Source organism: Sus scrofa, chromosome 13 (assembly GCF_054392235.1).
Source record: "Sus scrofa isolate SSC_HxYL_T2T_F1_AM1 chromosome 13, Sscrofa_HxYL_maternal_Yorkshire_Landrace_v2.0, whole genome shotgun sequence".
Classification (NCBI taxonomy): domain Eukaryota; kingdom Metazoa; phylum Chordata; class Mammalia; order Artiodactyla; family Suidae; genus Sus; species Sus scrofa.
In genome coordinates this window covers 213,746,377-213,766,315 of record NC_139395.1, presented here as the reverse complement: position 1 = coordinate 213,766,315, position 19,939 = coordinate 213,746,377, and the positions used below count along the sequence as shown (strand labels likewise).

Genomic DNA, 19,939 nt, shown 5'->3' with positions numbered 1-19,939 from the left:
AAAGAAATGGCTAAAGGTCCACGCAGAGTGACATGCCATAGAAAGGTGAACTCAGCCTAATCTGATTTCCCATGACTTTGGCATCCCTCAAAAAGACAGAAACAAACAAACAAAGAAAAAAAAATCCTTATACCCACAAAGTGCTCGGTTGTGCAAGCCAGCATGGCTGACTTCCTGAATCTGGCCAGCCAGAGACCTTGGTGTTAATTCCTCAGCCGACGCAGAAAGATGGTTTGAGTCCTGTTGACTTCATTGTTGGATGTTTCTGAGTGAGGCCGCCTCCCCCTTTTGCCTCCTCAAAGTATTATGGGCTGTTCTTCATTACCTGCCCTACCTATCTTCACAATCTAGCCGCAAACAGCTTTGGTTGACCACACCACTTCCCTATTGAAAGTTAATACTGTTTGACTCATTCTGTGTTACTAACCTGAAGCCAAAGAAAACAAGCCAGAGAATAACCAGCTTGTATGGAGCTTGGAAAGCTCTCAGAGGCCCTGCTTTCAAAATCCTATACAGTAGCTTTACTATATCTCTCTGCTGCAGCTGCAAAGAAAATGAAGGAAGCAGAAATGGTTTTAAAAAAATAAAAATAAAAAAAGGTGGGGGTGGGGAAGAGAAGGGGTCGGGGGGACTCAGGCTAGGAAAAGACTGAGCATAAATCTGCAGTTGACAAGGGCCATCTCTGTAGGAGTGGAGGTTATGCTTTGACAGAACAGAATGTTCATACAGAACAGAGACTGTTGGGGGAGTTAAAAGGAGAGAAGGTTCAAAAAAGTTCCTTTTATGGAGTTCCCGTTGTGGCGCAGCGGGAACAAATCCAACTAGGAACCATGAGGTTGCAGGTTCAATCCCTGGCCTCGCTCAGTGGGTTAAAGAGCCAGTGTTGCTGTGAGCTGTGGGAGGTCGCAGACATGGCGGGATTCCGCATTGCTGTGGCTGTGGTGTAGGCTGGCAGCTGTAGCTCTGATTGGATCCCTAGCCTGGAAACCTCCATATGTCGCAGGTGCGGCCCTTAAAAAATAAAAAAATTTTAAAAATTCCTTTTGGTGGAAAAGGCAGTTCACCTGTCACACTTGTAGCAGAGCAGAGCTGGGCAGCTGGTCCCACCGAGCCAGGCCTCCTGAGGCAGAGTCCCAGGGGACAGGGACAGACAGAAAGAGGAAGGCCTCTTGCTTTCCAGTCTGGCTGGGAGAATGGTGTTGGGGTTTTCGAGGAAAGTGTTGACAGCCTTCTTGTCCTTCATACCTGGCTCAGATGTAGTCACTGAGGTGAATAGGGGTCACTTGTGTCTTGGAATAAATAGAATGTTCCCTCCCAACATTACCTGGCAAGCGGTGGGGCTAGTGTTTTCATCACTGCATGCTGGCTCTCTGGGAGTCCCAAACGGCCACTGCCCATTCAAATGACTGGTGAGGCAGATCCCCTTCCCCACAAAATGCACCTTCTCAGCTGTATGTGGATAGAAGTTAGCTTGAGTGAGGCCATCTTCCCTCCAACAATCTGCAAGCCTTTCTCTGGATGGTGTGAGGTAGGGACAATGACCTGTTAAAAACAGCTTCCAGTTACTCTTGGCTTTCTCACCAGCAAGTGTTCAGGAGCTGTGAGTGGCCACGGGATCACTGTCCTTTTGTGCCAGCCAAGGCTTGCTTAGCCGTTTATGAGAGGATGTTGATTCAGACTTTGGCTGGCTCTTTGGTCCCCTGCTGACTTGAGGCTGGCCCAGAATTCAATGGGCATCTGTGACATGAGAGGAGGTGGGAATCAGATGCTGCCTCCTCTGCTGCTGGGAAAGCCCCTGGGGCCCAACAGGAGGGCTTTGAGAAAGAGGGGGAAATTGTCCTCAGCCTTTCTTAAAAACACAGGGGAATGGAGCTCATCCCGCATGCTGCTGGTTGTACATGTAAGTCTAGCCCAGGAAAGGCATTTATTTGCTTGTGTATTCATCTATCACTCATTCATTCACTCAGCATTGACTGGGGCACCAACCCAGCTTCCAGGGGCCCTCAGTTTACCGCAGCCCTGTCTGTACAAACTCAGGACCTCTGCCTTTTGTGCATGGCGATGCTGGTACACAAGGGGAGTGGAGACACACGGGGGCATCAGAAGGCCTGGGGGGAGAGCGGGAACCCCCAGGCAGCATGAAGAAGCAAGGGGAGCCTGGGGACATGTGGGATGGTGTTCTCCTTTCCCCAGGCCCTGCCAGTCCACCAGGGCTAGCACTGCGGCTTGACTCCAAAGCCAAGTCAAGGCCACAGGGAGGAGTTTCCGCTGTGGCACAGTGGGTTAAGAAACTGACTGCAGGGAGTTCCCATTGTGGCTCATCAGGTTATGAACCCAACTAGTATCCATGAGGATGCAGGTTCAATTCCTGGCCTCACTCAATGTCTTAAGGACACAGCGTTGTCAAGAGCTGTGGTGTAGATCATAGGCACAGCTCAGCTCTGGCATTGCTAGGGCTATGGTATAGGCCTATAGCTGTAGCTCCGATCAGACCCCTAGCCTGGGAACTTCCATATGCCACAGGTATGCCCTAAAAAGCCAAAAAACAAACAAACAAACAAAAAAAGAATCTGACGGCAGCGTCTTGAGTTGCTGCAGAAGCATGAGTTCCATCCCTGGCCCAATGTAGTGGGTTAAAGGATCCAGCATTTCCACAGCTGTGGTGTGAATCGCAGCTGTGGCTCGAATTCAGTCCCTGGCCCAAGAGCTTCCATATGTTGTGGGTACCACCATAAAACATTTTTTTTTTTTAATTTGTTAAAAAGCCACAGGGAGCATTTCCTTTCACCTTGACCCCAAGCCTCACCACCAAAACATACCCTTCTAACAATACCTCCCATTCACAGAATCTGTCCTTTGGGGCAAGATCACTCAGATAAGTGGATGCACATTGCCAACAGTTACCCCTCTTCATTATGCTCTAACGGGGTCTTCACTGAGGGAGGGCTGACTGTAGTTGGGGTCACAGGTCGGTAGAGAAGAAAGACTCTTGAACTTGTGAACTGTCTGCTCTTCTCCGTGGAGGTTGCCTCCGGCCGCCCCCGCAAAGGACTACCTCTGGTCAAGAGTGAAAGAAACGGGGCGGATTCTCTGCCCTAAGCTGCAATTACCTCCTTAGTCACCAGACAGAAACAGGAGGTAACCCGTAGTGACAGATGACTACCGATTCTAACTCCTCTGCTTTTGGGGAGGCCCAGGTCTCAAAAAGCTCGTGCTAACGGGCGAAAAACCCCACTGCCTGTTACTGTGAGCTTGGAACTGCAGGGAACTCAGTTTTGTTTCTGTCTTTACCCCGTGGATTTTGCTCAAGGAGGAACAGAGGGGGTGGACCCTGTGTGGTCCTTTGGCCTCAAGTCAGTGTTAGTTGTTGTTCTTGCCCTGGCCCCAGCCAGCTTCGCTGTGCACGTCACTGTGGCTTTCTGCACCTGTCCTGCTTTGCTCCAGCAATCTTGTCTTAGCCCATGTCTTGGGGACATATGACACTGCCTCTGTGTGTGTGTGTGTGTGTGTGTGTGTGTTTGTATGTGTGTGTGTATACTCTCTCCAAAAGCACAAAGAAGCCATAGCAGTGCTTTTCTAATGTGAGAATGCTGTACTCAGCCCCACACAAAAGGCCCTTTATCCATCCTCTGTTTCATCTTTTTAAAAATGTTTTATTGTAGTCGATTTACAATGTTCTGTCAATTTCCGCTGTACAGCAAAGTGACTCGTCATACAAATATATATATACACATTCTTTGTCTCACACTATCCTCCATCATGCTCCATCACAAGTGACCATATATAGTTCCCTGTGCTGTACAGCAGGATCTCATTGCTCATCCACTCCAAATGCAATAGTTTGCATCTACTAACCACAAACTCTCATTTCATTATCTTTTAATGTAATGAAAAAAAAAAAAAAAGAGAAGTTTTCTGGACTGTTTAACATCTAATAAGACAATGCCCCCTGAAACTCTCTATGTTCAATTATGATGTCTTTCCTCACCCAGGAGTTTTTCTGAGCCTTCCACAGTTCCATTTCAGATTTTAGTTCCAACTTCGTTTGCCCGCAGTAAGTTCTGATTTCCTACAATCTACAGAGGGCAGTTGGTTGGCCCTAGCATTCCTCCAGTCAGTCAGTCAATCCACGAACATTTAGTGAGCCTACTGTGTGCCAGGTACTGTTCTGAATACAGGGGATATGGCTAAGGGGGGTCAGCAACTCAAACTAGGGTGTTTGGGAATTCCTCGGGGAGAAGAGGAAGTTTAAGCAAAGACTTGAAAACTAGGAGCGATCTGGTCCGTGGGTATCTGGGGAATAAACGTGCTGGGGAAAGGAAACAGCAGGCATATAGGAGTGCTAGCAAGGTGCTGGTGTGGCTGCAGCAAAGTAGGAAATTCCAGCTGCCTACCTTCTCGTTTGGAAAGCGAGGCTTAGCAAATGCCAACCTGACCTCTGAAACATACACTTTATGCCATGTGAGGGGCCAGCTGCAGAACCATGGTTTGGAAAAACCCAGAATAGGGAAGCTCCGTACACAGGCAGACTCAGGGGTCAGTCACTGACCTGCTGCCACCTACAAGAGAACCAAAGCTCTTCTCAACCAAAGGCATAGCTGTCCCTGTCGGTGCGTCTCCTGGGGCAAAGCATCATGTCTGCAGATTCCTGAAGTAAGGAGCAAACTGTTGCCTTGGCAGTGGCAGCATCCCAGTGGATTTTCCCCATTGGCTCAGTGGGATTTAGGAAGAACATGAGCAAGAGGACCAGAAGCCCTGCACGGGGCACCTAGGTGGGTGGGATGGGGGGGTTGGATAATTACACAGGTAGAACAATAAGCGTTAACCTCAGCCTTACAGTCCTCTTGCCTCTGATGGGAAGGCCTAGGCTAGGGGACCAAAAAGTATCCTTGGTTTCTAACCAATAGGAGAAGCAGGGACGTGAAACCCTGGGGTCAGTTTGAACAGAGGGGTTTTCTTCCCAGCTGCAGCCCTTGACAACCTACTAGCAGGTTTTAAGGTGGGTTTAGTGGCCACTCCCTCTGGATGCAGCCTTTGGGTGATAATGATGGGGAAGGAGCAAAACCAGAATGGGAGGGAGTTCCCGTTGTGGCTCAGAGGAAATGAATCTGACCAGTATCCATGAGGATTCGGGTTTGATCCCTGATCTCGATCAGTGGGTTAAGGAGCCGGCATCGCTCTGAGCTGTGGTGTAGGTCACAGATGCAGCTGGGATCTGGTGTGGCTGTGGCTGTGGCTGTGGCTGGCAGCTGCAGCTCCAAGTCAACCCCTAGCCTGGGAACTTACATATGTCACACCCGTGGGCCCGAAAAAAAAAAAAAAAAAAAAAACAGAATCGTATGTCCCAGCCACTGAGCAACAGGAAGGCTCAGTGAAGGCTCGAGGGGAGAGAGAAAAGGATCTGTGAGCACCGACGCCCAAGGTCACCAGCAGCTGTTCAAAGGGCCACGGACGAAAGGATGGAAGGCAGAGGGGAAGCTAATCTCAGGATGTCTTGTTTGGAGCTGCTGTGCCATCCGCACACCCAAGGGAAGGGCAGGCTGGGAGAAGCCCGGATTCAGGATAGAGCTCTGAGAACCAGTCTGATAGCTGGACTTGGGATTGGTTCCCAAAGCCCAGGTGCCTGCCTATAAAACGATAGAAAGACAACTCTGAAAGTCCCAACGTCCCATGAAGTTGTTCAAGAAAGCCCCCGCTTAGAGTCGTCCAACAAGAACCAGGAGAGTAGAGTGGTTGCAGATGTAATTGCCATGAATGCTTTTAGAGCCCTTCACGGTAATCCGTTTTAGTCCTTTAATTCCAGCCTTCCAGATCAGGAGGCTGAGTGGTGAAGAGACTTGCTCTTTCCGCAGAAAAGTTAGGTGGAAAAGCAGATTTAAGATGGAGAGTTGTTAACGTCCAGACCGGCAGTCCCATTTCCCCGGTGCCGTGTCTCTAGCGAAAAGAAGGATTATAGCATCTGCATTAACACCCCTGTCCTTGTGGGGGCTCGGAGGTCTTAACCGCCACATTTCTGGATGGACTTAATAAGGGCCCATGTAACCCTCTTCTGCTGTTCCCCAAAGTCTTTGCTTAGATGGCAGGGCAGAAGTCACTTCTGACTTGGGATTTCTGGGTTCACCTTACAGACCCGCAACAGTGATTGCACCAGTGATTCACTGAGTCATCTCTGTGAGGTAGGAGAGAGCCAGTCACAAGCTGCCTCTCTGCGGGCAGAGTTTTGGCACTTTCAAAGGCTGCTCTGTATCGTACACTGAAGAATTGAAAAATTTTTTAAAGAGACAACAAAAGAGTTATCACCAAAAACAAGGCCATCACTCAGTGCCCATGGCCACTTAGTCTAAACACAGTTCTGGTATATTTGGTGTTTTAATTCCCAGCCCAGGGCAGAGGAGAAGCATGTTGAAAACATGGGCATCACAGGGGGCGGTGGCTGGCGCTCACACTCATACTCCCTGGGTGGCCCCAGGACCAGCAACCTCAGCATCACCAGGACCTTATTCTGCACTCACCAGCCACATCCCAGCCCCTCCAGGACATCTGGGTAATTCTGGTACCTGTGCAAATGTGCGAGACCCAGGTCTCTGCCCACCCCATGTCTCTGGCTCCCTTCTGTCCTAAGGATCAGCCCGGAACAGAAGTGGGATTATAAAGGCGGAGTGTGAAAACCATGCCAGTGCTCCGTGTCCATGTGGTCACAGCCATGGGACACTATCTGCTTCTCTCTGCTCGCGTGGGAGTCACAGAGATGGGTATTTCCAGGTACACAGAGCATGGGGTGGGATTGGCATCGGTTGAGGGAGTGGGTGTGTTTTCAGACCTGCCCTCTTTGTCTAGTTGGCTGTGTGAGCTTGGATAAATGACGTAACCTCTCTGAACTTCACTCCTACATCTGGGTTAAAAAAACTAGGCTTATTTCTCCAGCTCCTCTCCAGTTCCAAAGGACTCCAACCTTGTGCTTACCCATATAGGAGGAGATTGGGGGCAAAGTTAGGTGCCCATGTTTATATAGCATTGGAGGAGACATAAACATGTATACATCATATGTATTCAGATATACATTAACATATATATCAGTATATATTTTTATCACATTATAGATTGTCTCTAATATATATACACAACCTATATATAGTCTATGTATACAATTATATATAAACATATACACACACACTATATATATGTATACATATGTATATATATTAAAAATATGGGACAGTATCTCCCAACATTTAATTAGCCAACGGATGGATAGGTTTGCAGGTGAGGTAGGAAGGTTTATTTCACCACGAGGAGAGTGCTTTGAGGTAGGACTGCATCCACCCTCAGAACCACTGCTTTAAAGTCTAACGACTTTAATGATCCCGGAACCCAGCAGTTAGGGTGTAATACCAGGAAAAATCCAGGACCCAGAAGTTAGAGTGTTATACCAGGAAAAATGAGCTGTTCTCTACATGTATCAGTGTCTTTTCCTTTGTCATAATGAAGAGCAAATTAAGGAGAGAAGTATTCATATACAAATATATATATACACATACATAAATCCAGACCCATGTCCTTAGTAGCAGATTGATTGGCAGACTTTTTTTTTTCTTGGTCTTGGCACGCAGCGGCTCAGTGTGGGACCTCAGGTCCCAGACAACAGATTGAGCCTGGGCCAAAGTGGTGAAAGTGCTGAATCCTAACCACTAGACCACTAGGGAACTCACCTAGCAAACATCTTTTGAAAAACATATATCCTTTTAGTAGAATCACAATGTGATTGATAGGTTGATAAATATATACATACATGGATGGATGGAGACAGAGACGCATATGTGAATACCCACACAGATGTGAATAGATATCTTTTTGGACTTGGCATTTGGCATGGATTTTTCTCACCTGCTCATCACAACAGTACTTTGAATGTACATCTTTTCTAATTTTTCTGCTGAGAATCTGCCTAGAAAACTAGTAAACCCATATCAGAAATACGGACTAACTTGTTGACTGTCAGAAAATTATTCTCTTTACCCACAACTTTCCAAGAAAAAGTGACAATTTCCCTTTACCTGTTTTCTTTGGTCATAGATCATATGCAGACAATCCCCAACTTAGGATGGTTTGACCTAAAATTTCTTGACTTGGCGGAAAGCAATACGTGTTCGGTAGAAACCATACCTCCTTTGATCTTTCCCCGGGCTGCTGATATGGCTGTGATGCTCACGTAATGCTGGGCAGCTCCCAGTCAGCCAGGCCATCTCAGGGGTCAAAACTGATACACAGAGTTCCCGTCCTGGCATAGTGGTTAATGAATCCAACTAGGAACCATGAGGCTGCAGGTTCGATCCCTGCCTCACTCAGTGGGTTAAGGATCCAGCGTTGCCGTGAGCTGTAGTGTATGTCATAGATGCAGCTCAGATCTGACGTTGCTGTGGCTCTGGTGTAGGCTGGTGGCTACAGCTCCGATTAGACCCCTAGCCTGGGAACCTCCATATGCCGCGGGTGCAGCCCTAGAAAAGACACAAAAAATATTTAAAAAAAAAAAAAAAAACTGATACATTTCCAACCATTCTGTACTGAGACAAAAATTCTGTTTTTCATTTTCAGTACAGTATCCAATAAATGACTTGGAATAGTCAATACTTTATTATAAAGTGATTTTGCTCAACTGTAGGTTAACAGTTGTGTTCTGAGAATGCTTGCGGCAGGCTGGGCTAAGCTGTGATGTTCAGTAGGTTGGGTTTTTTGTTGTTGTTGTTGTTGTTGTTGTTTTGTTTTGTTTTTTAATGGCTGCATCCATGGCATATGGAAATTCCTAGGCCAGGGATTGAACCTAGCCCCTGCAGCGACCTGAGCCACTGCAGTTGGATTCTTAACCCACTGCGCCACAGTGGGAACTCTGTAGGTTAAGTGTTTTAAAGGCATTTTCAGCCTATGATATTTTCAATTCAGGATGGATTTATTGGGGCATAAACCCCATCATAATTCAAGGACGATCTGAATTATATATCAGTTACAACCACAGATCAACAGTGATTTTTTTTAAAAAGGCACTTCAGTTGTCAATGAGATGTGCGTATTTACCCAGCCTAGTTTTTTAGAGCAGAAAACTGAAAGCTGATTTCATCATCCATCTCAAATATTCTAACATTTAGGGAAGCTTGTGGGCACCAGTTCCAAAAGACTATGGGATGTTTGTCTTTGGAGCAAAGAAGTAAAATTTAGCAGAGGAGATTATTTTTTTTTTCTTTTGGCTTTGTATAGTTTTGCATACATATATAAAATTCTAATCCAGTCCTTTTTTCAAACGTGTGAAAATAGGAAAAGAGAAACATCATGTAGGAGCCTTTTCAACTCTGCTAAAGATTCAGTAAGATGTCTCCATATGAAGTCTTGAGGTAGCCGCTGTTATTTACAGAACCACCACGTAAACATTCGCAATTGACTTACAGAGTATTTAAAAACCCAGGCAGCCAGCACGCCTATGTTTGAGACTGCATGGGGTAATTCCACCAGAAGGTTTGATCCAAGGTTGAATTCCCTGTTGCCCTCTAAAGTTCAGTATTCGGCAAGAAAGAAGAAAAGTGAATTTGATAGTGGACATTTTCCATGCTCCTGTATTTAAAATTCAGGAGGCAAATTGACATTTTAATTGCACACAGATACAGGAAACTGGAGACATAAAGCGTTCATTTTTCCTTAGCTTGAAAGTTTATATCGGAAGCCTCTATATTTCACACAAAATATTGCTCTTTGGCACATGAAATCTGATGGTTTCAGAAAAGAAGAATTAAGTCTTCCTGTGATCCAGCTTATAAATGCATCCGAACCACACCTTCAATACGATAATGCTTTTTATTTCCCCGGTGTCCTGGTGTTAGAACTCTTTGGCACTAGCTGTGATGCCGGGGCTCTGGGTTCCCTGCAGGGGTAATAATGGCCTTACTTGCTGGTGGGATCACACGTGGGGAGGGTGCGGAATGAACTCTCACCCCCTCCTCTGGCATTCAACTCAGCCCCGCGACTCTGAGGGCTTAGGAAAAAGCTTAGAGTGAAGAATTGTTTTCTCTGAGAGCTATGCCCAAACATTCCTGCTCAAGCAGACAGTCATCAGTTAATCTCTATAAATGACTACGATTTTGGCAGGTGTCAGCTGGTGCAGAAATTGCTCACATGTTGAAACTTTTTTTTTTAAGTGCAGGGCAACGAGAGGGGTTTAAAAAAAAACATTTTTTTTTTTTCCCTTCGTTGTGCCTGGCCACAGTAGTGGCTTACCTGTAAAATCACTTATTCCTCTTGGTTTCTTGGTGGCACATGGTCCCCAAGCTTGGTGGCTGAGGCAGACACAACTGAAGGCCTCTCTTCAAAGGTTGGCTGGAGACTCCAAAACACCGAATGACATGTGTTCAGAATGATCTGGTACATATCATTCCCCACGATGATCACCCACTGTCCTTGACATGGTGTTCTTCAAAAATGCCACTGGGTGCCCAAGGAATGTGAAATTTAGAAATGGGTACAAGACCTGCCAGCAGCCTCTGCACCATAACTTTGCCAACTGGCATTCTTTCTGAAGTGGTAGAACTTTCCAGAATCATTTTTCCTGCCGCCTTCTCTCCTTGACTCCCCATACCAGGCATTAGGTCGTGGTAGCCATTTAAAAGATTATTATGCTTTGGGTGGCTTTTGAGTTGAAATCGTTTGCTGTTCTGCAAGAAAACTTCAGGAAGTTGAAAGGGAGGAGTCAAAGAAAGCTCCATCCAGAGACAACGAGTGACTCGATGATTGAAATAGAACGTTCTAGAAAAAGATGTTTTCGTACTTCTGAAGGAAAGGGATGACAGGGGTTGTTCCGGGACCTGGCCCCATGGCCTTTCGCCCACAAGACCGGTGCTTAAAATACTCCGCCGGTAAGAGGCCTCTCGCATGTGTGCTGGGCCCTCGTGACTCAGCTGCTTGTGTTCAGACCGAGTGTTGCGGGCTGTGGGGCTGAATCAGAGTCCAGTTTTGCCTTGGTGACACATGAAAAGAGGGAGCGTTGCATTTGAACCACACAAATATTATGCTTAAGTATTTTTCCTCCTTTCGGAGCCAAACAGGTCTTGTTCGTGATAAAAATCACTGCAATATAGTGGGTCCTTTTTCTGGTCTGGAATTTGAGACAGTGTCAGCTGTGCCAAGGGGGCTGGCAGCAGGAAGAAATGGCAAGCCACGGAGATTTGGAACCATAATACAAGTTATAAAATTTAATTTTATAATTGTAGCCATTGGGAGCTGGGCTCAAAAGTCCCTCTCCCACCCCCACCCCACCCCCGGCTGGGGGGCGTGGAGTCAAGGAATCCTCTTTCTCACTGAGGTCTGGGGCCAGGAGGCTGCTCCTCCAATCTTGTTTGGAGGCCACTTGACAATCGGGTGGTTTTGTGAAACCGGTCAATGACTCTTTCTTTGAACCATGGGAGTGAGGCAGGAGCAGAAGGGCAGCCTCTTTGAAAGAGGATTGAATTGGCTGAGCCCCATTATGGCTCCATTAGTACAAGGAGCCTCAGCTCCACTGGGCAGGCCTGAGTCTCTGGTTTAAAGACATTTTGGTGAAGGATTAAGGGAGGAAGCGGGAGCCCCAACCCTTCTCCAAGGAATGACTTCTGCTCTCTGCATCCTGGTGATGGTGATTTTGACCAGAGCAAGGAAATTTACTGTCGATACAGATGCCAAGGGGCCCACCCGCACCTTGGATTCCTGAGGCCCCAGGCTTGTCCAGTGTGCTGGTGGCTCCCTTGGGGCTCCAGTGAGCTCTGCCTGCTGGGAAACTTGGACTGAATGAGTCCAGGGCTACACCACACTTGGGGTGCACTTGGAGAAGTGGGCTTCAGAAAAGAAAGGATGCTGGCGCAAAGCTTGCAAGCAGAGGAGGGGGTGGGTGGCAAGGGGCTGCCCATCCTGGGCACTTAACAGGAAATCTGACCTCCCCGGGCTGTGGGTTTGCAGCTACACCTCATTTCCTGTTGTAAGGGGCACGCCTCTAAGCTCCAGGGCCCACTTTGCTGCCTCTGAAACCTGCCGGTGGTTGGGTGTGGAGTTGGGGCAGCTGTTCCCATGCCACCAAGAGGGCTCCTTTCCTGCCCGCCTCAGCTCAGCCCACAGAGATGCCATAAGCCAATTAATGCCCCTTCTCTCCCTCCCACCATCACCACCGCCACCAAGCCCTGTATGCCCACTGCGTTCCACACAGTGGAGATGGATGCAGGGAGTCGGGGTGGGTGCCAGGCCCAGACCGGCGGAACACCCAGTGGCCAGTGCGACAAAACGGGCCCCAGTCTGCTGTGGGGAAAAATGGCCCCGAATTCCCAACGGGAACAGCTACCTGTGCAAAACTCTCCAGCGGATCCACGTTGGGGGTGAGGGGAGAGGGAGGGGAAAGAGGAGAAAAGCCCGAATTTTAGCAAATCCACAATACATTTTCTGATCTCTTCCCTCCCTCCTTCCCTGCCTCCCTCTCCCTTCCCCACCTCCTCCCCGCAATAGGACATCGTCAGAAACTAGATGATCAGCCCAAGCCCGGGAGCTTGTCCTTTTCCGAGCGGCTCAGTGAACTGGAGCAGCTGCGGCGCACGGCCATGAGGGTCAGCCCACACCACCCAGCCCCCACACCCAACCCTCGGGCCTCCTTGAACCACTCCACTGCCTTTAACCCTCAGCCTCAGAGTCAGATGCAGGGTAAGTACCCGGACGGAGCCCGCTTCCTGCCTCACTCCCCCCACCCCACCCCCGCCACCCCCAGCCCTGGGGCAGAACCCTCCTAGTCCAATCCTGGCTTCTCCTTCATACTCAGGAAGGGTGGTCCCTCAACCAGCAGCCTGGGAGCTGGTTAGCAGCAGAGTCTCGGCTGCCCCAGACCTACTGAGTCAGATCTGCATTGTAAGAAGATCCCCTGATTTAGAGGCACTGCTGCATAGGATACCGAGAGGATACGGACAGATCTGTATCACTCTGCCGATAAGATCTTTAATTTTTTAAGAGTTAGCTTTGGCTATGCTAATTTCTCACCTGCTTGGCTGGAAAACACGTATACACACATTAAGCAAGGTGAAGGCCAGGAGTTTTTAAGTTCTTACCGTCTACAGAATGTTCGTGGGGGTTGTATTTAATACAGTTTTTTTTTTTTTTTTTTGAGAATATGAAGAAAATAGGAGTTTCTGGATACCATCACATGGAGCGTATTCATTGCAATAAATAAATTTGCAATCAATAAAGAATGCAGGCTATCCACCACCCCCACCCACGATGGGGTTAGCTGGCAGTTGCAAAAACACTGTAAAATACAATAATGGCATAAAACCCACTGTGCCAAATTAGATAATACGCAGGGTTCATTTACACTGTAGAAACTGCTGACGTCAATGATTATTTGCTCTGTGATACCATTTCAAATTTCCGAAATGCAGTCATTTTCTCGGGTCCGTGCAGGACACAGCTGGGTATGATAGGATCACAGTAAGATTCCTTTCTCAGCATAGCAGGCTTGTTTAACTCAAAGGAAGAGATAAGCAGCACATCTGGGGGAAAGGGCAAGTGGCCAGCAGGGGAAGTGGTCCTGGCCCTTCTAGGACAGCAGAAATGAGCTCCCCCGGGCGTTTCCTCTGTTCGAGTTGCATTGTGGGACATGCCAGCATCCTGCATCCTAAGCCCTTTAGGGTTTCCAGACCCTGTAGTTATCTTTTGGGGTTGGCACACAGGGGGCTCCTGCCAGGCACAACCACTCTTTCCCTCAGAGCCCTATGGTCTTTCACTCTCGCAGTCATGTCTCTGGGGGAGGGAGGTTTTTATATTTGCCTGAAGCATTCCTGGAGAAATTCTCCCGTAAGATACCATGCAAACAACCATGAAGGGTCCTGTCTGTAGTGTCGCCCTTTGGAGGACAAGAGAAACCTAAAGCTTGACTTTGAGGGGCTCCTCCCATCTCTGGTCTAGCCTCAGGTGTCTTTAAGAAGAGCTTCCTTGAAGTCATTGGGCACCTGGAACTTAATCACATGTACTTACTCAAAATATGCATATTGATCTTTTTCAAAATTCCATATGTTAAGGGGGTCTGAGAAATGAAATCAAATGGCACGTTAAGTGAGAGAGGTGGGCTTGAGGGGAAATGGTCCTTTTCTTCTAAATAGAATAAAATTCTCCAGGAGCTGGCTCAGCCTTGTGTTCAGGGCCATTGCCATTCATTTGTGTCATCTTCAGGACCCCGTTGGTAACATCCAAGGGGAAACCTCTGTTTTCTCCTCTTCTCCTGGCATAACTGGCCATCTCTCCTACTAGGTTGATCAAGGGATTTGCCTTTTTCTTTTCGATACCGGAACCGACATTATTAAGCATTGTGAAAGGCAGCAGAAAAGTCACGTGGTGGGGCAAGTGGAAATCGGTCCCCGTGAAGTTGGCTTGGTTTCAGTTTTGGCGAGGGCTGAATCAGATCTGATTTCCCTCCTGCTCAGATACACTCTCTTTACCAAAGAGGAAATGGCAAAGTTTGGGGTTGGGGACTTGAATTCTTCCCCTCCGCAGTGGGCAGCTCTGGGATGGAGGCGCTGCCATGGACAGGCATTCCTCAGCTCCCTGGAATACTGTACGCTTAGCAGAATATCAGGTTTAACCCCCTTTCTTGTTCCTTTGAAAAACGTTTGACTTCTGCAACATCTAAGTCATAATACCTTGCTTTTAGGGTGCCCCGGAGGCTTAGTTGCTGCTCGAAAGAATGCATTAACTCTATCACTGAGGTTCTTTCCATAATATGATTTGCTGTATACAATGTCACTTGTAAAACTGTAGGGACAACTTTTAAAAAATAAGTATCTGGGAGATTTTCATGTAAAAGTACTTTTTCTTTTTCTTTTTCTTTTTTTTTTTTTTTTTTCTATAAGAAAATGCTTTTTTTTTCCACCCTTGGGATTTTTTTCCCCCTGAAATTAGCATGTTAACAGGGATAATAGTAAAATCTCTTTTCAGCCAGAACCTTCATTTTGTTCTCGACGGGTTGGAGAATGGTTATTTTCTTGGCTTAGCACTAGAGCTTCTATATTACATTTAAGAAGATGCTTTATATAAAAATTCAGCATGTGTTTATGGCTCTCTTTGAAATGGCATCAGTCGTTCAGAAGAAAATTATCCCCAAAGTAGTCAGAGCAGGTTCTTCGGTGCCGGACAGATGTGTGGATATTTTCAACCTTGTGGAATTGTCAGCATTTGGGGGCTTCGGGAGATCTTGATAGGTTGATACACCCCTTCTTTTGCTAGGATTTTATCGGAGGGCTGTGCCTGGTGCTTTAATTCTGTTTGATATGAAATCATGGATATAGAATAACGCCTCTATTTATCTAGAATCAAATGGGCATGAGAATCCCTCAGAATAGACATCTCAAATGATCTGAAGCAGGGTACAAATGGAAAAGGAGGGGGCCGGGTTGCCATGCCACCAAACCGCTCTTTATTTGTTGAGGTTTCCACTCTCAAAGGGTCTTAAAATTGAATGGAAGGCCATTTTGTCCTGGCTACATGCTCCTGCAAGTCAGGACATCATCAGGAACTCATATAGCCGAGCGCTGGAATTCTTTTACAGTCGTGGGAAGGAAAATGGACCCATGTCCTTTCAAGAGATGTGCAGGGATGGAGTCTAGACAGACGACCAACCCAGCTACCCCTTCAGCCATGCCTCCCACTGAGAGGTGGCTTCACACAGCCCGAGCCAGTCATTTTAAGACTGACTCCTGATTTAGCCAAAAATGATCAAGCCTATTTAAGCCCCATGTTCCCTCCTTTCTGAGAAAATGGAGACAGGGTGGAATCTGCTGGTACAGAAAACTGTCAAAACCAGAGAAACTCAGAGACCAGGTCTTGCTCTTGTGTGTGTTGCCATTAACATCAAGGCTCGACATCAAGACTCAAGGTTGAACTCTTTAGCGGGACCAGTTGGCGCAAGTCAGATCTTTCATATCCATTGTGCTATACCTACAATCCCGCGGTGTGGTTTCTAGACGGAACTCCAGAACTGAACCTCAGAGCTTCACAATCATGCACATCTCCAAAGTAGGAAGTGAAGGACTTGGGCTCAAACGCAGACGTTCCTGGCTCTAGAGCCAGTGCGGGTGCGTGGCAGGTTCTCCTAGGCTCCCACATTTGCATCAAGGATCGATTAGACCCAGGACTCACCAGTGTCAAGAAGGATCCCCATGGTCAAAGGGGGATGGGAGCCGTGCCGGGCTGGTCACTTCGCTTGCCAGTCCTATATTGACTGGGTTCTGTTGTCCTTTAGGTGGTGGTGATAATACTAACTTTCGGGCAGATTCTGTGGTGGGCATCTGGTAAATTCCTTTGGAGACATGTTTGTTTCTCAAGATGGGGAGAAAAGCAAACTTAGAATAGCAACTCTAAGCATGAGTGAAGGGAGGCCTCGTGGGCAGGGGAGGGCTTCCCAGCATCTCTGTTTATGTAATTGAGGCAACTGCCTGGGCTTCCAGTATGTGAGAGTCTCTTTTGTGGGGCCCACTGGGACCAAAGTCTGGCAACATCTTTGTAACCCCGAACCCCGGCAACATTTCCTCAGCCTTCAGGATGTGGGTGGTTTGCTTTAGATTTTCAGGATGGCCAGATGGGACTTGACCTCTTAAAGTGCCTCCTGAATTTCAGTATTCCGAATGATTTATTTTTGACGGTGATTTAGCCTAGAAGTTAGTTACTTGGTCAAGAACGCTTTCTGGTTCTAGGATCTGTGTAGCTTTTTGAGATACTGAATTGACATTGTTTCTCAGCTATGCCCGGTTACCTGTGTCAATCTTTATCAGTTGAATTGACAAAAGGGAGAAAAAAAAACAAAAACAAAAAGACTTTTCTGGAGGAGGAGAGATAAATGCCCTTGCCAGCCTCGGGGGTAAAATATCAAAATGCTCAGTGTCTCTTTCCTTCACTTTGCTCTTTCTGTCTGCCTCTTCTTCCTCTTTCTAGCAGTTCTAGAAGTTCAAAAACAAAGTGGGGGTGGGGCTGTTTGATTACCTTGGAGGCAGAGGCTACAGTCCGTCAAACACCAGCCGTTCTTTCATGCAAATCCACCAATGGTCCTTTAATGGTTACACGAAGCAAAAATATTCAGGATGCTAGAAATCAACTTATGAGACATGCTGTAAACATGAAAAAGGAGTGATTTAAAAGTAACTCTTATCTAGATGTAGTAGAGTTTGAGAGCCTTTCAAGGTCCACAACATCAGAATTGTACACAGAAAACAAGCCCCAATCAGGTGTTCCCAGGAATAAATAAAAATAAAGAAATATAAGAAGGAGGGAAGGGAGGGAGGGAAGGAAGGAAGGAGAGAAGGATAAACACTGGCATGGACCAAAATGAAGAGCTTTTGCCTGGAATGTAAGCAGGTTGGTGGCGCTACAAGAACACTCTGCCCCTTCTCACCAGCAGGTAGAGCGACCCCTAAGTTAATAGAACTGGATCCACTCTCAAGGCAGGAATTGAGAACTCCGTTATTGCTGTTTTCTATGTTTTTGGCTGATGCAACATAAACTATGAGTTTAAGGAAAGTTTGGAAAGCTGGTACCAATGAACTGCATCGTAGATATTTTAAAAATGAGGATGAAGAATGGGGAGAAAGCAAAGTCTTTGTTTTTTACTGTAAAAAAAAAAGCCCTCGGGCCTTGGCTTCCTGGCCTGCCTGTGGCCTTTGTTGCTTGAGTCTGATGTGGCTGCGCTGTGTTTGCTGCCTTGCTTCCTATTCACTGCCTGGAGTCACAGCGGTGCTCAGAGTGGCGGCCAGCCTTACGTTTCCTCTGCGCTCTATTTATGGACTGCACAGCATCAACACAGCGCTCCCTTGAACAGCGCTGCTCGAATGCCTGTGATGTATTTACAAGCACCTCTCCGCTAAGTACTTAATAAACCAGCCCTTCAAAGGAGCCGCCAACCTGGCGAGCTGTCAGCACCCTAGTCATCATAAACCACATTTTAGCGGGACCGCGTTTTCAGCCCGAATGTTTTCATGGATGTTGTTCAAGGTGATCAGACCGTGTTTTCCGGAGCATGTTGTTAATGCCTTGTGGATATCTTCCCTAATTAGAAGAAGGAAGGGTTCCTTTTAGGGCTTGATCCTAATGATAAAATAGTCCTTCTGTGGATTGGCTACATCCTGAAATGTTCCCTTATTCTTGTCATCTATGGCCCAGCGCTCTCTTTCTCTCTCACATAAACACACACACACACACAAATACACAAAAGTTTTGTTCAGAAGAGTAGCTTTTTAACAAAGCTGTAATTGGGACACTTATTGGAGATCCACCATAAAACAGCAGGAGGTCCTTAACCCTCCTGAAAATCTAATGGCCAGGAAAGATAGCAGAGCCTGAGAACTAGGGCTCACCAGGCAGACCACCTTGGCCCCAAACTGGCCTCCAGCACGCATTATTATAGGACTTCTGGCAAATTACTTAACCTCTTAAAGCCTCAGTTTCCCTGTCTGCAAAGCGGAAGTGATGATTGCACTTGGAGCTCCTGAAGCCACTGTGAAAGGTGAAGCAGCAGGCATCGGAGCCAGTGTTCCCATGAGGAACACTCTCTAACTGTTGGCTCTTTTTTATGCTCAATGTCACCAAACCAAGTGCATTCCTTTCCTGTGGCTGCTGCAACCAACTACCCCAAACTCAGTGGCTTAAAACAATAGAAATTTATCCTCTTGCAGTTCTGGGGGCCAGGTTCCAAAATCAGGGCGCCACAGTCCCTCTGAAGACCCTCAGGAAGGTTCCTTTCTCTTCCAACCTTTGGCGGCTCCTGGTCTCCCTCACCTGGTGGCTGCCTCTGCAGTCTCCGCCTCCATCTTCACATGGCCTTCTCTGGGTCACCTCCTCCTCTGTCTCTGGAGACACTTATCAGCAGACCTCGGGCCCACGCAAACAACCAAAGACGGTCTCAGCTCAAGAGCCTTCGTTTAATTGCATCTGCAAAGACCCTTTTCCCAAATAAGGTCACGTTCACAGTTCTGTGGGTCAGAACATGGACGTACCTTTTGGAAGCCACCACTCTACCCCTTACACCAAGGTAGGAAGGATAAAGGGTGTCAACTGGGTCCAGAGAGAATTTTCCCTTGTCCTTTTCCCCAGAACAGAGATGATGGGCAGGTAGATGTGAACTCTGTGTCTTACGCCTGAGAGCCTCAGTCACATCTTCCAGCACCTGCCATCGTTGGCTGGAACTCAGTGTCATGGTACTTTCATTTCCCAGCCAGAAGAGTATGTTTTTTTTTTTTTTTTTTTCCTAGATGAGATCAAATATTTCTTTTCTTCTTCTTCTCCTTTTTTTTTTTTTTTTTCCTTTTACGGGCCACACCTGCAGCATATGGAAGTTCCCAAGCCAGAGGTCGAATCAGAGCTGCAGCTGCTGACCTACACCACAGCCACAGCCACAGCAACTCAAGATCCAAGCTGCGGCTGCAACCGACACTGCAGCTTACAGCAATGCCAGATCTTTAACCCACTGAGCAAGGCTAGGGATCAAACCTGCATCCTCATGGATCCTAGTCAAGTTCGTTACCACTGAGCCATGATGGGAACTCCCGAAATCAGATATTTCTTAATGTTTTCTAGAGCACCTATGCGGATGAAACCAGAGGGCCCAACAGTGGTAGAGAAAGGGGTTGCCCCCTGTGTCATGGGTGCCATGAAAAGCAGGAGACAGGAGGCCTGAGTGCCTCATGTCCTGGCCCCCAGAAGCTCATGGCATCGTGGCTGGGAGTAAGCATAGCAACAGAAGATGACAGGACCAACCACAGCCAGCCAGTTGGGACAGACTCAGGAATGTGACTGCCCGGAGCACGGCCTGTCACTGTTGTCTTGGACAAGCTGCCTCCTTCCAAATGGCTTTATTGCGAGGCACTGTTGACCAGAAACCCCTTGCGAAAGGCTGGTGATTCACTTTGCA

General features: G+C 47.3%; 1 protein-coding gene across 7 annotated transcripts in view; it reads left to right on the top strand.

Annotated features, from left to right (window-relative positions):
* Window positions 1–19,939, top strand: part of RUNX1 (RUNX family transcription factor 1) — a 263,788-nt gene that overhangs the window by 207,006 nt on the left and 36,843 nt on the right. For 6 of the 7 annotated variants that reach the window (XR_014822356.1, XR_014822355.1, XM_021068412.2 and 3 more), the window contains 1 exon segment: window positions 12,508–12,699. The exons of the other annotated variant lie outside the window; for it this stretch is intronic. Coding sequence is in view for 4 of the 6 variants with exons in the window: in XM_021068412.2 (XP_020924071.1) it covers window positions 12,508–12,699 (192 nt within the window). In the remaining 2 variants the exon portion in view is untranslated. 7 annotated transcript variants of the gene reach the window in all.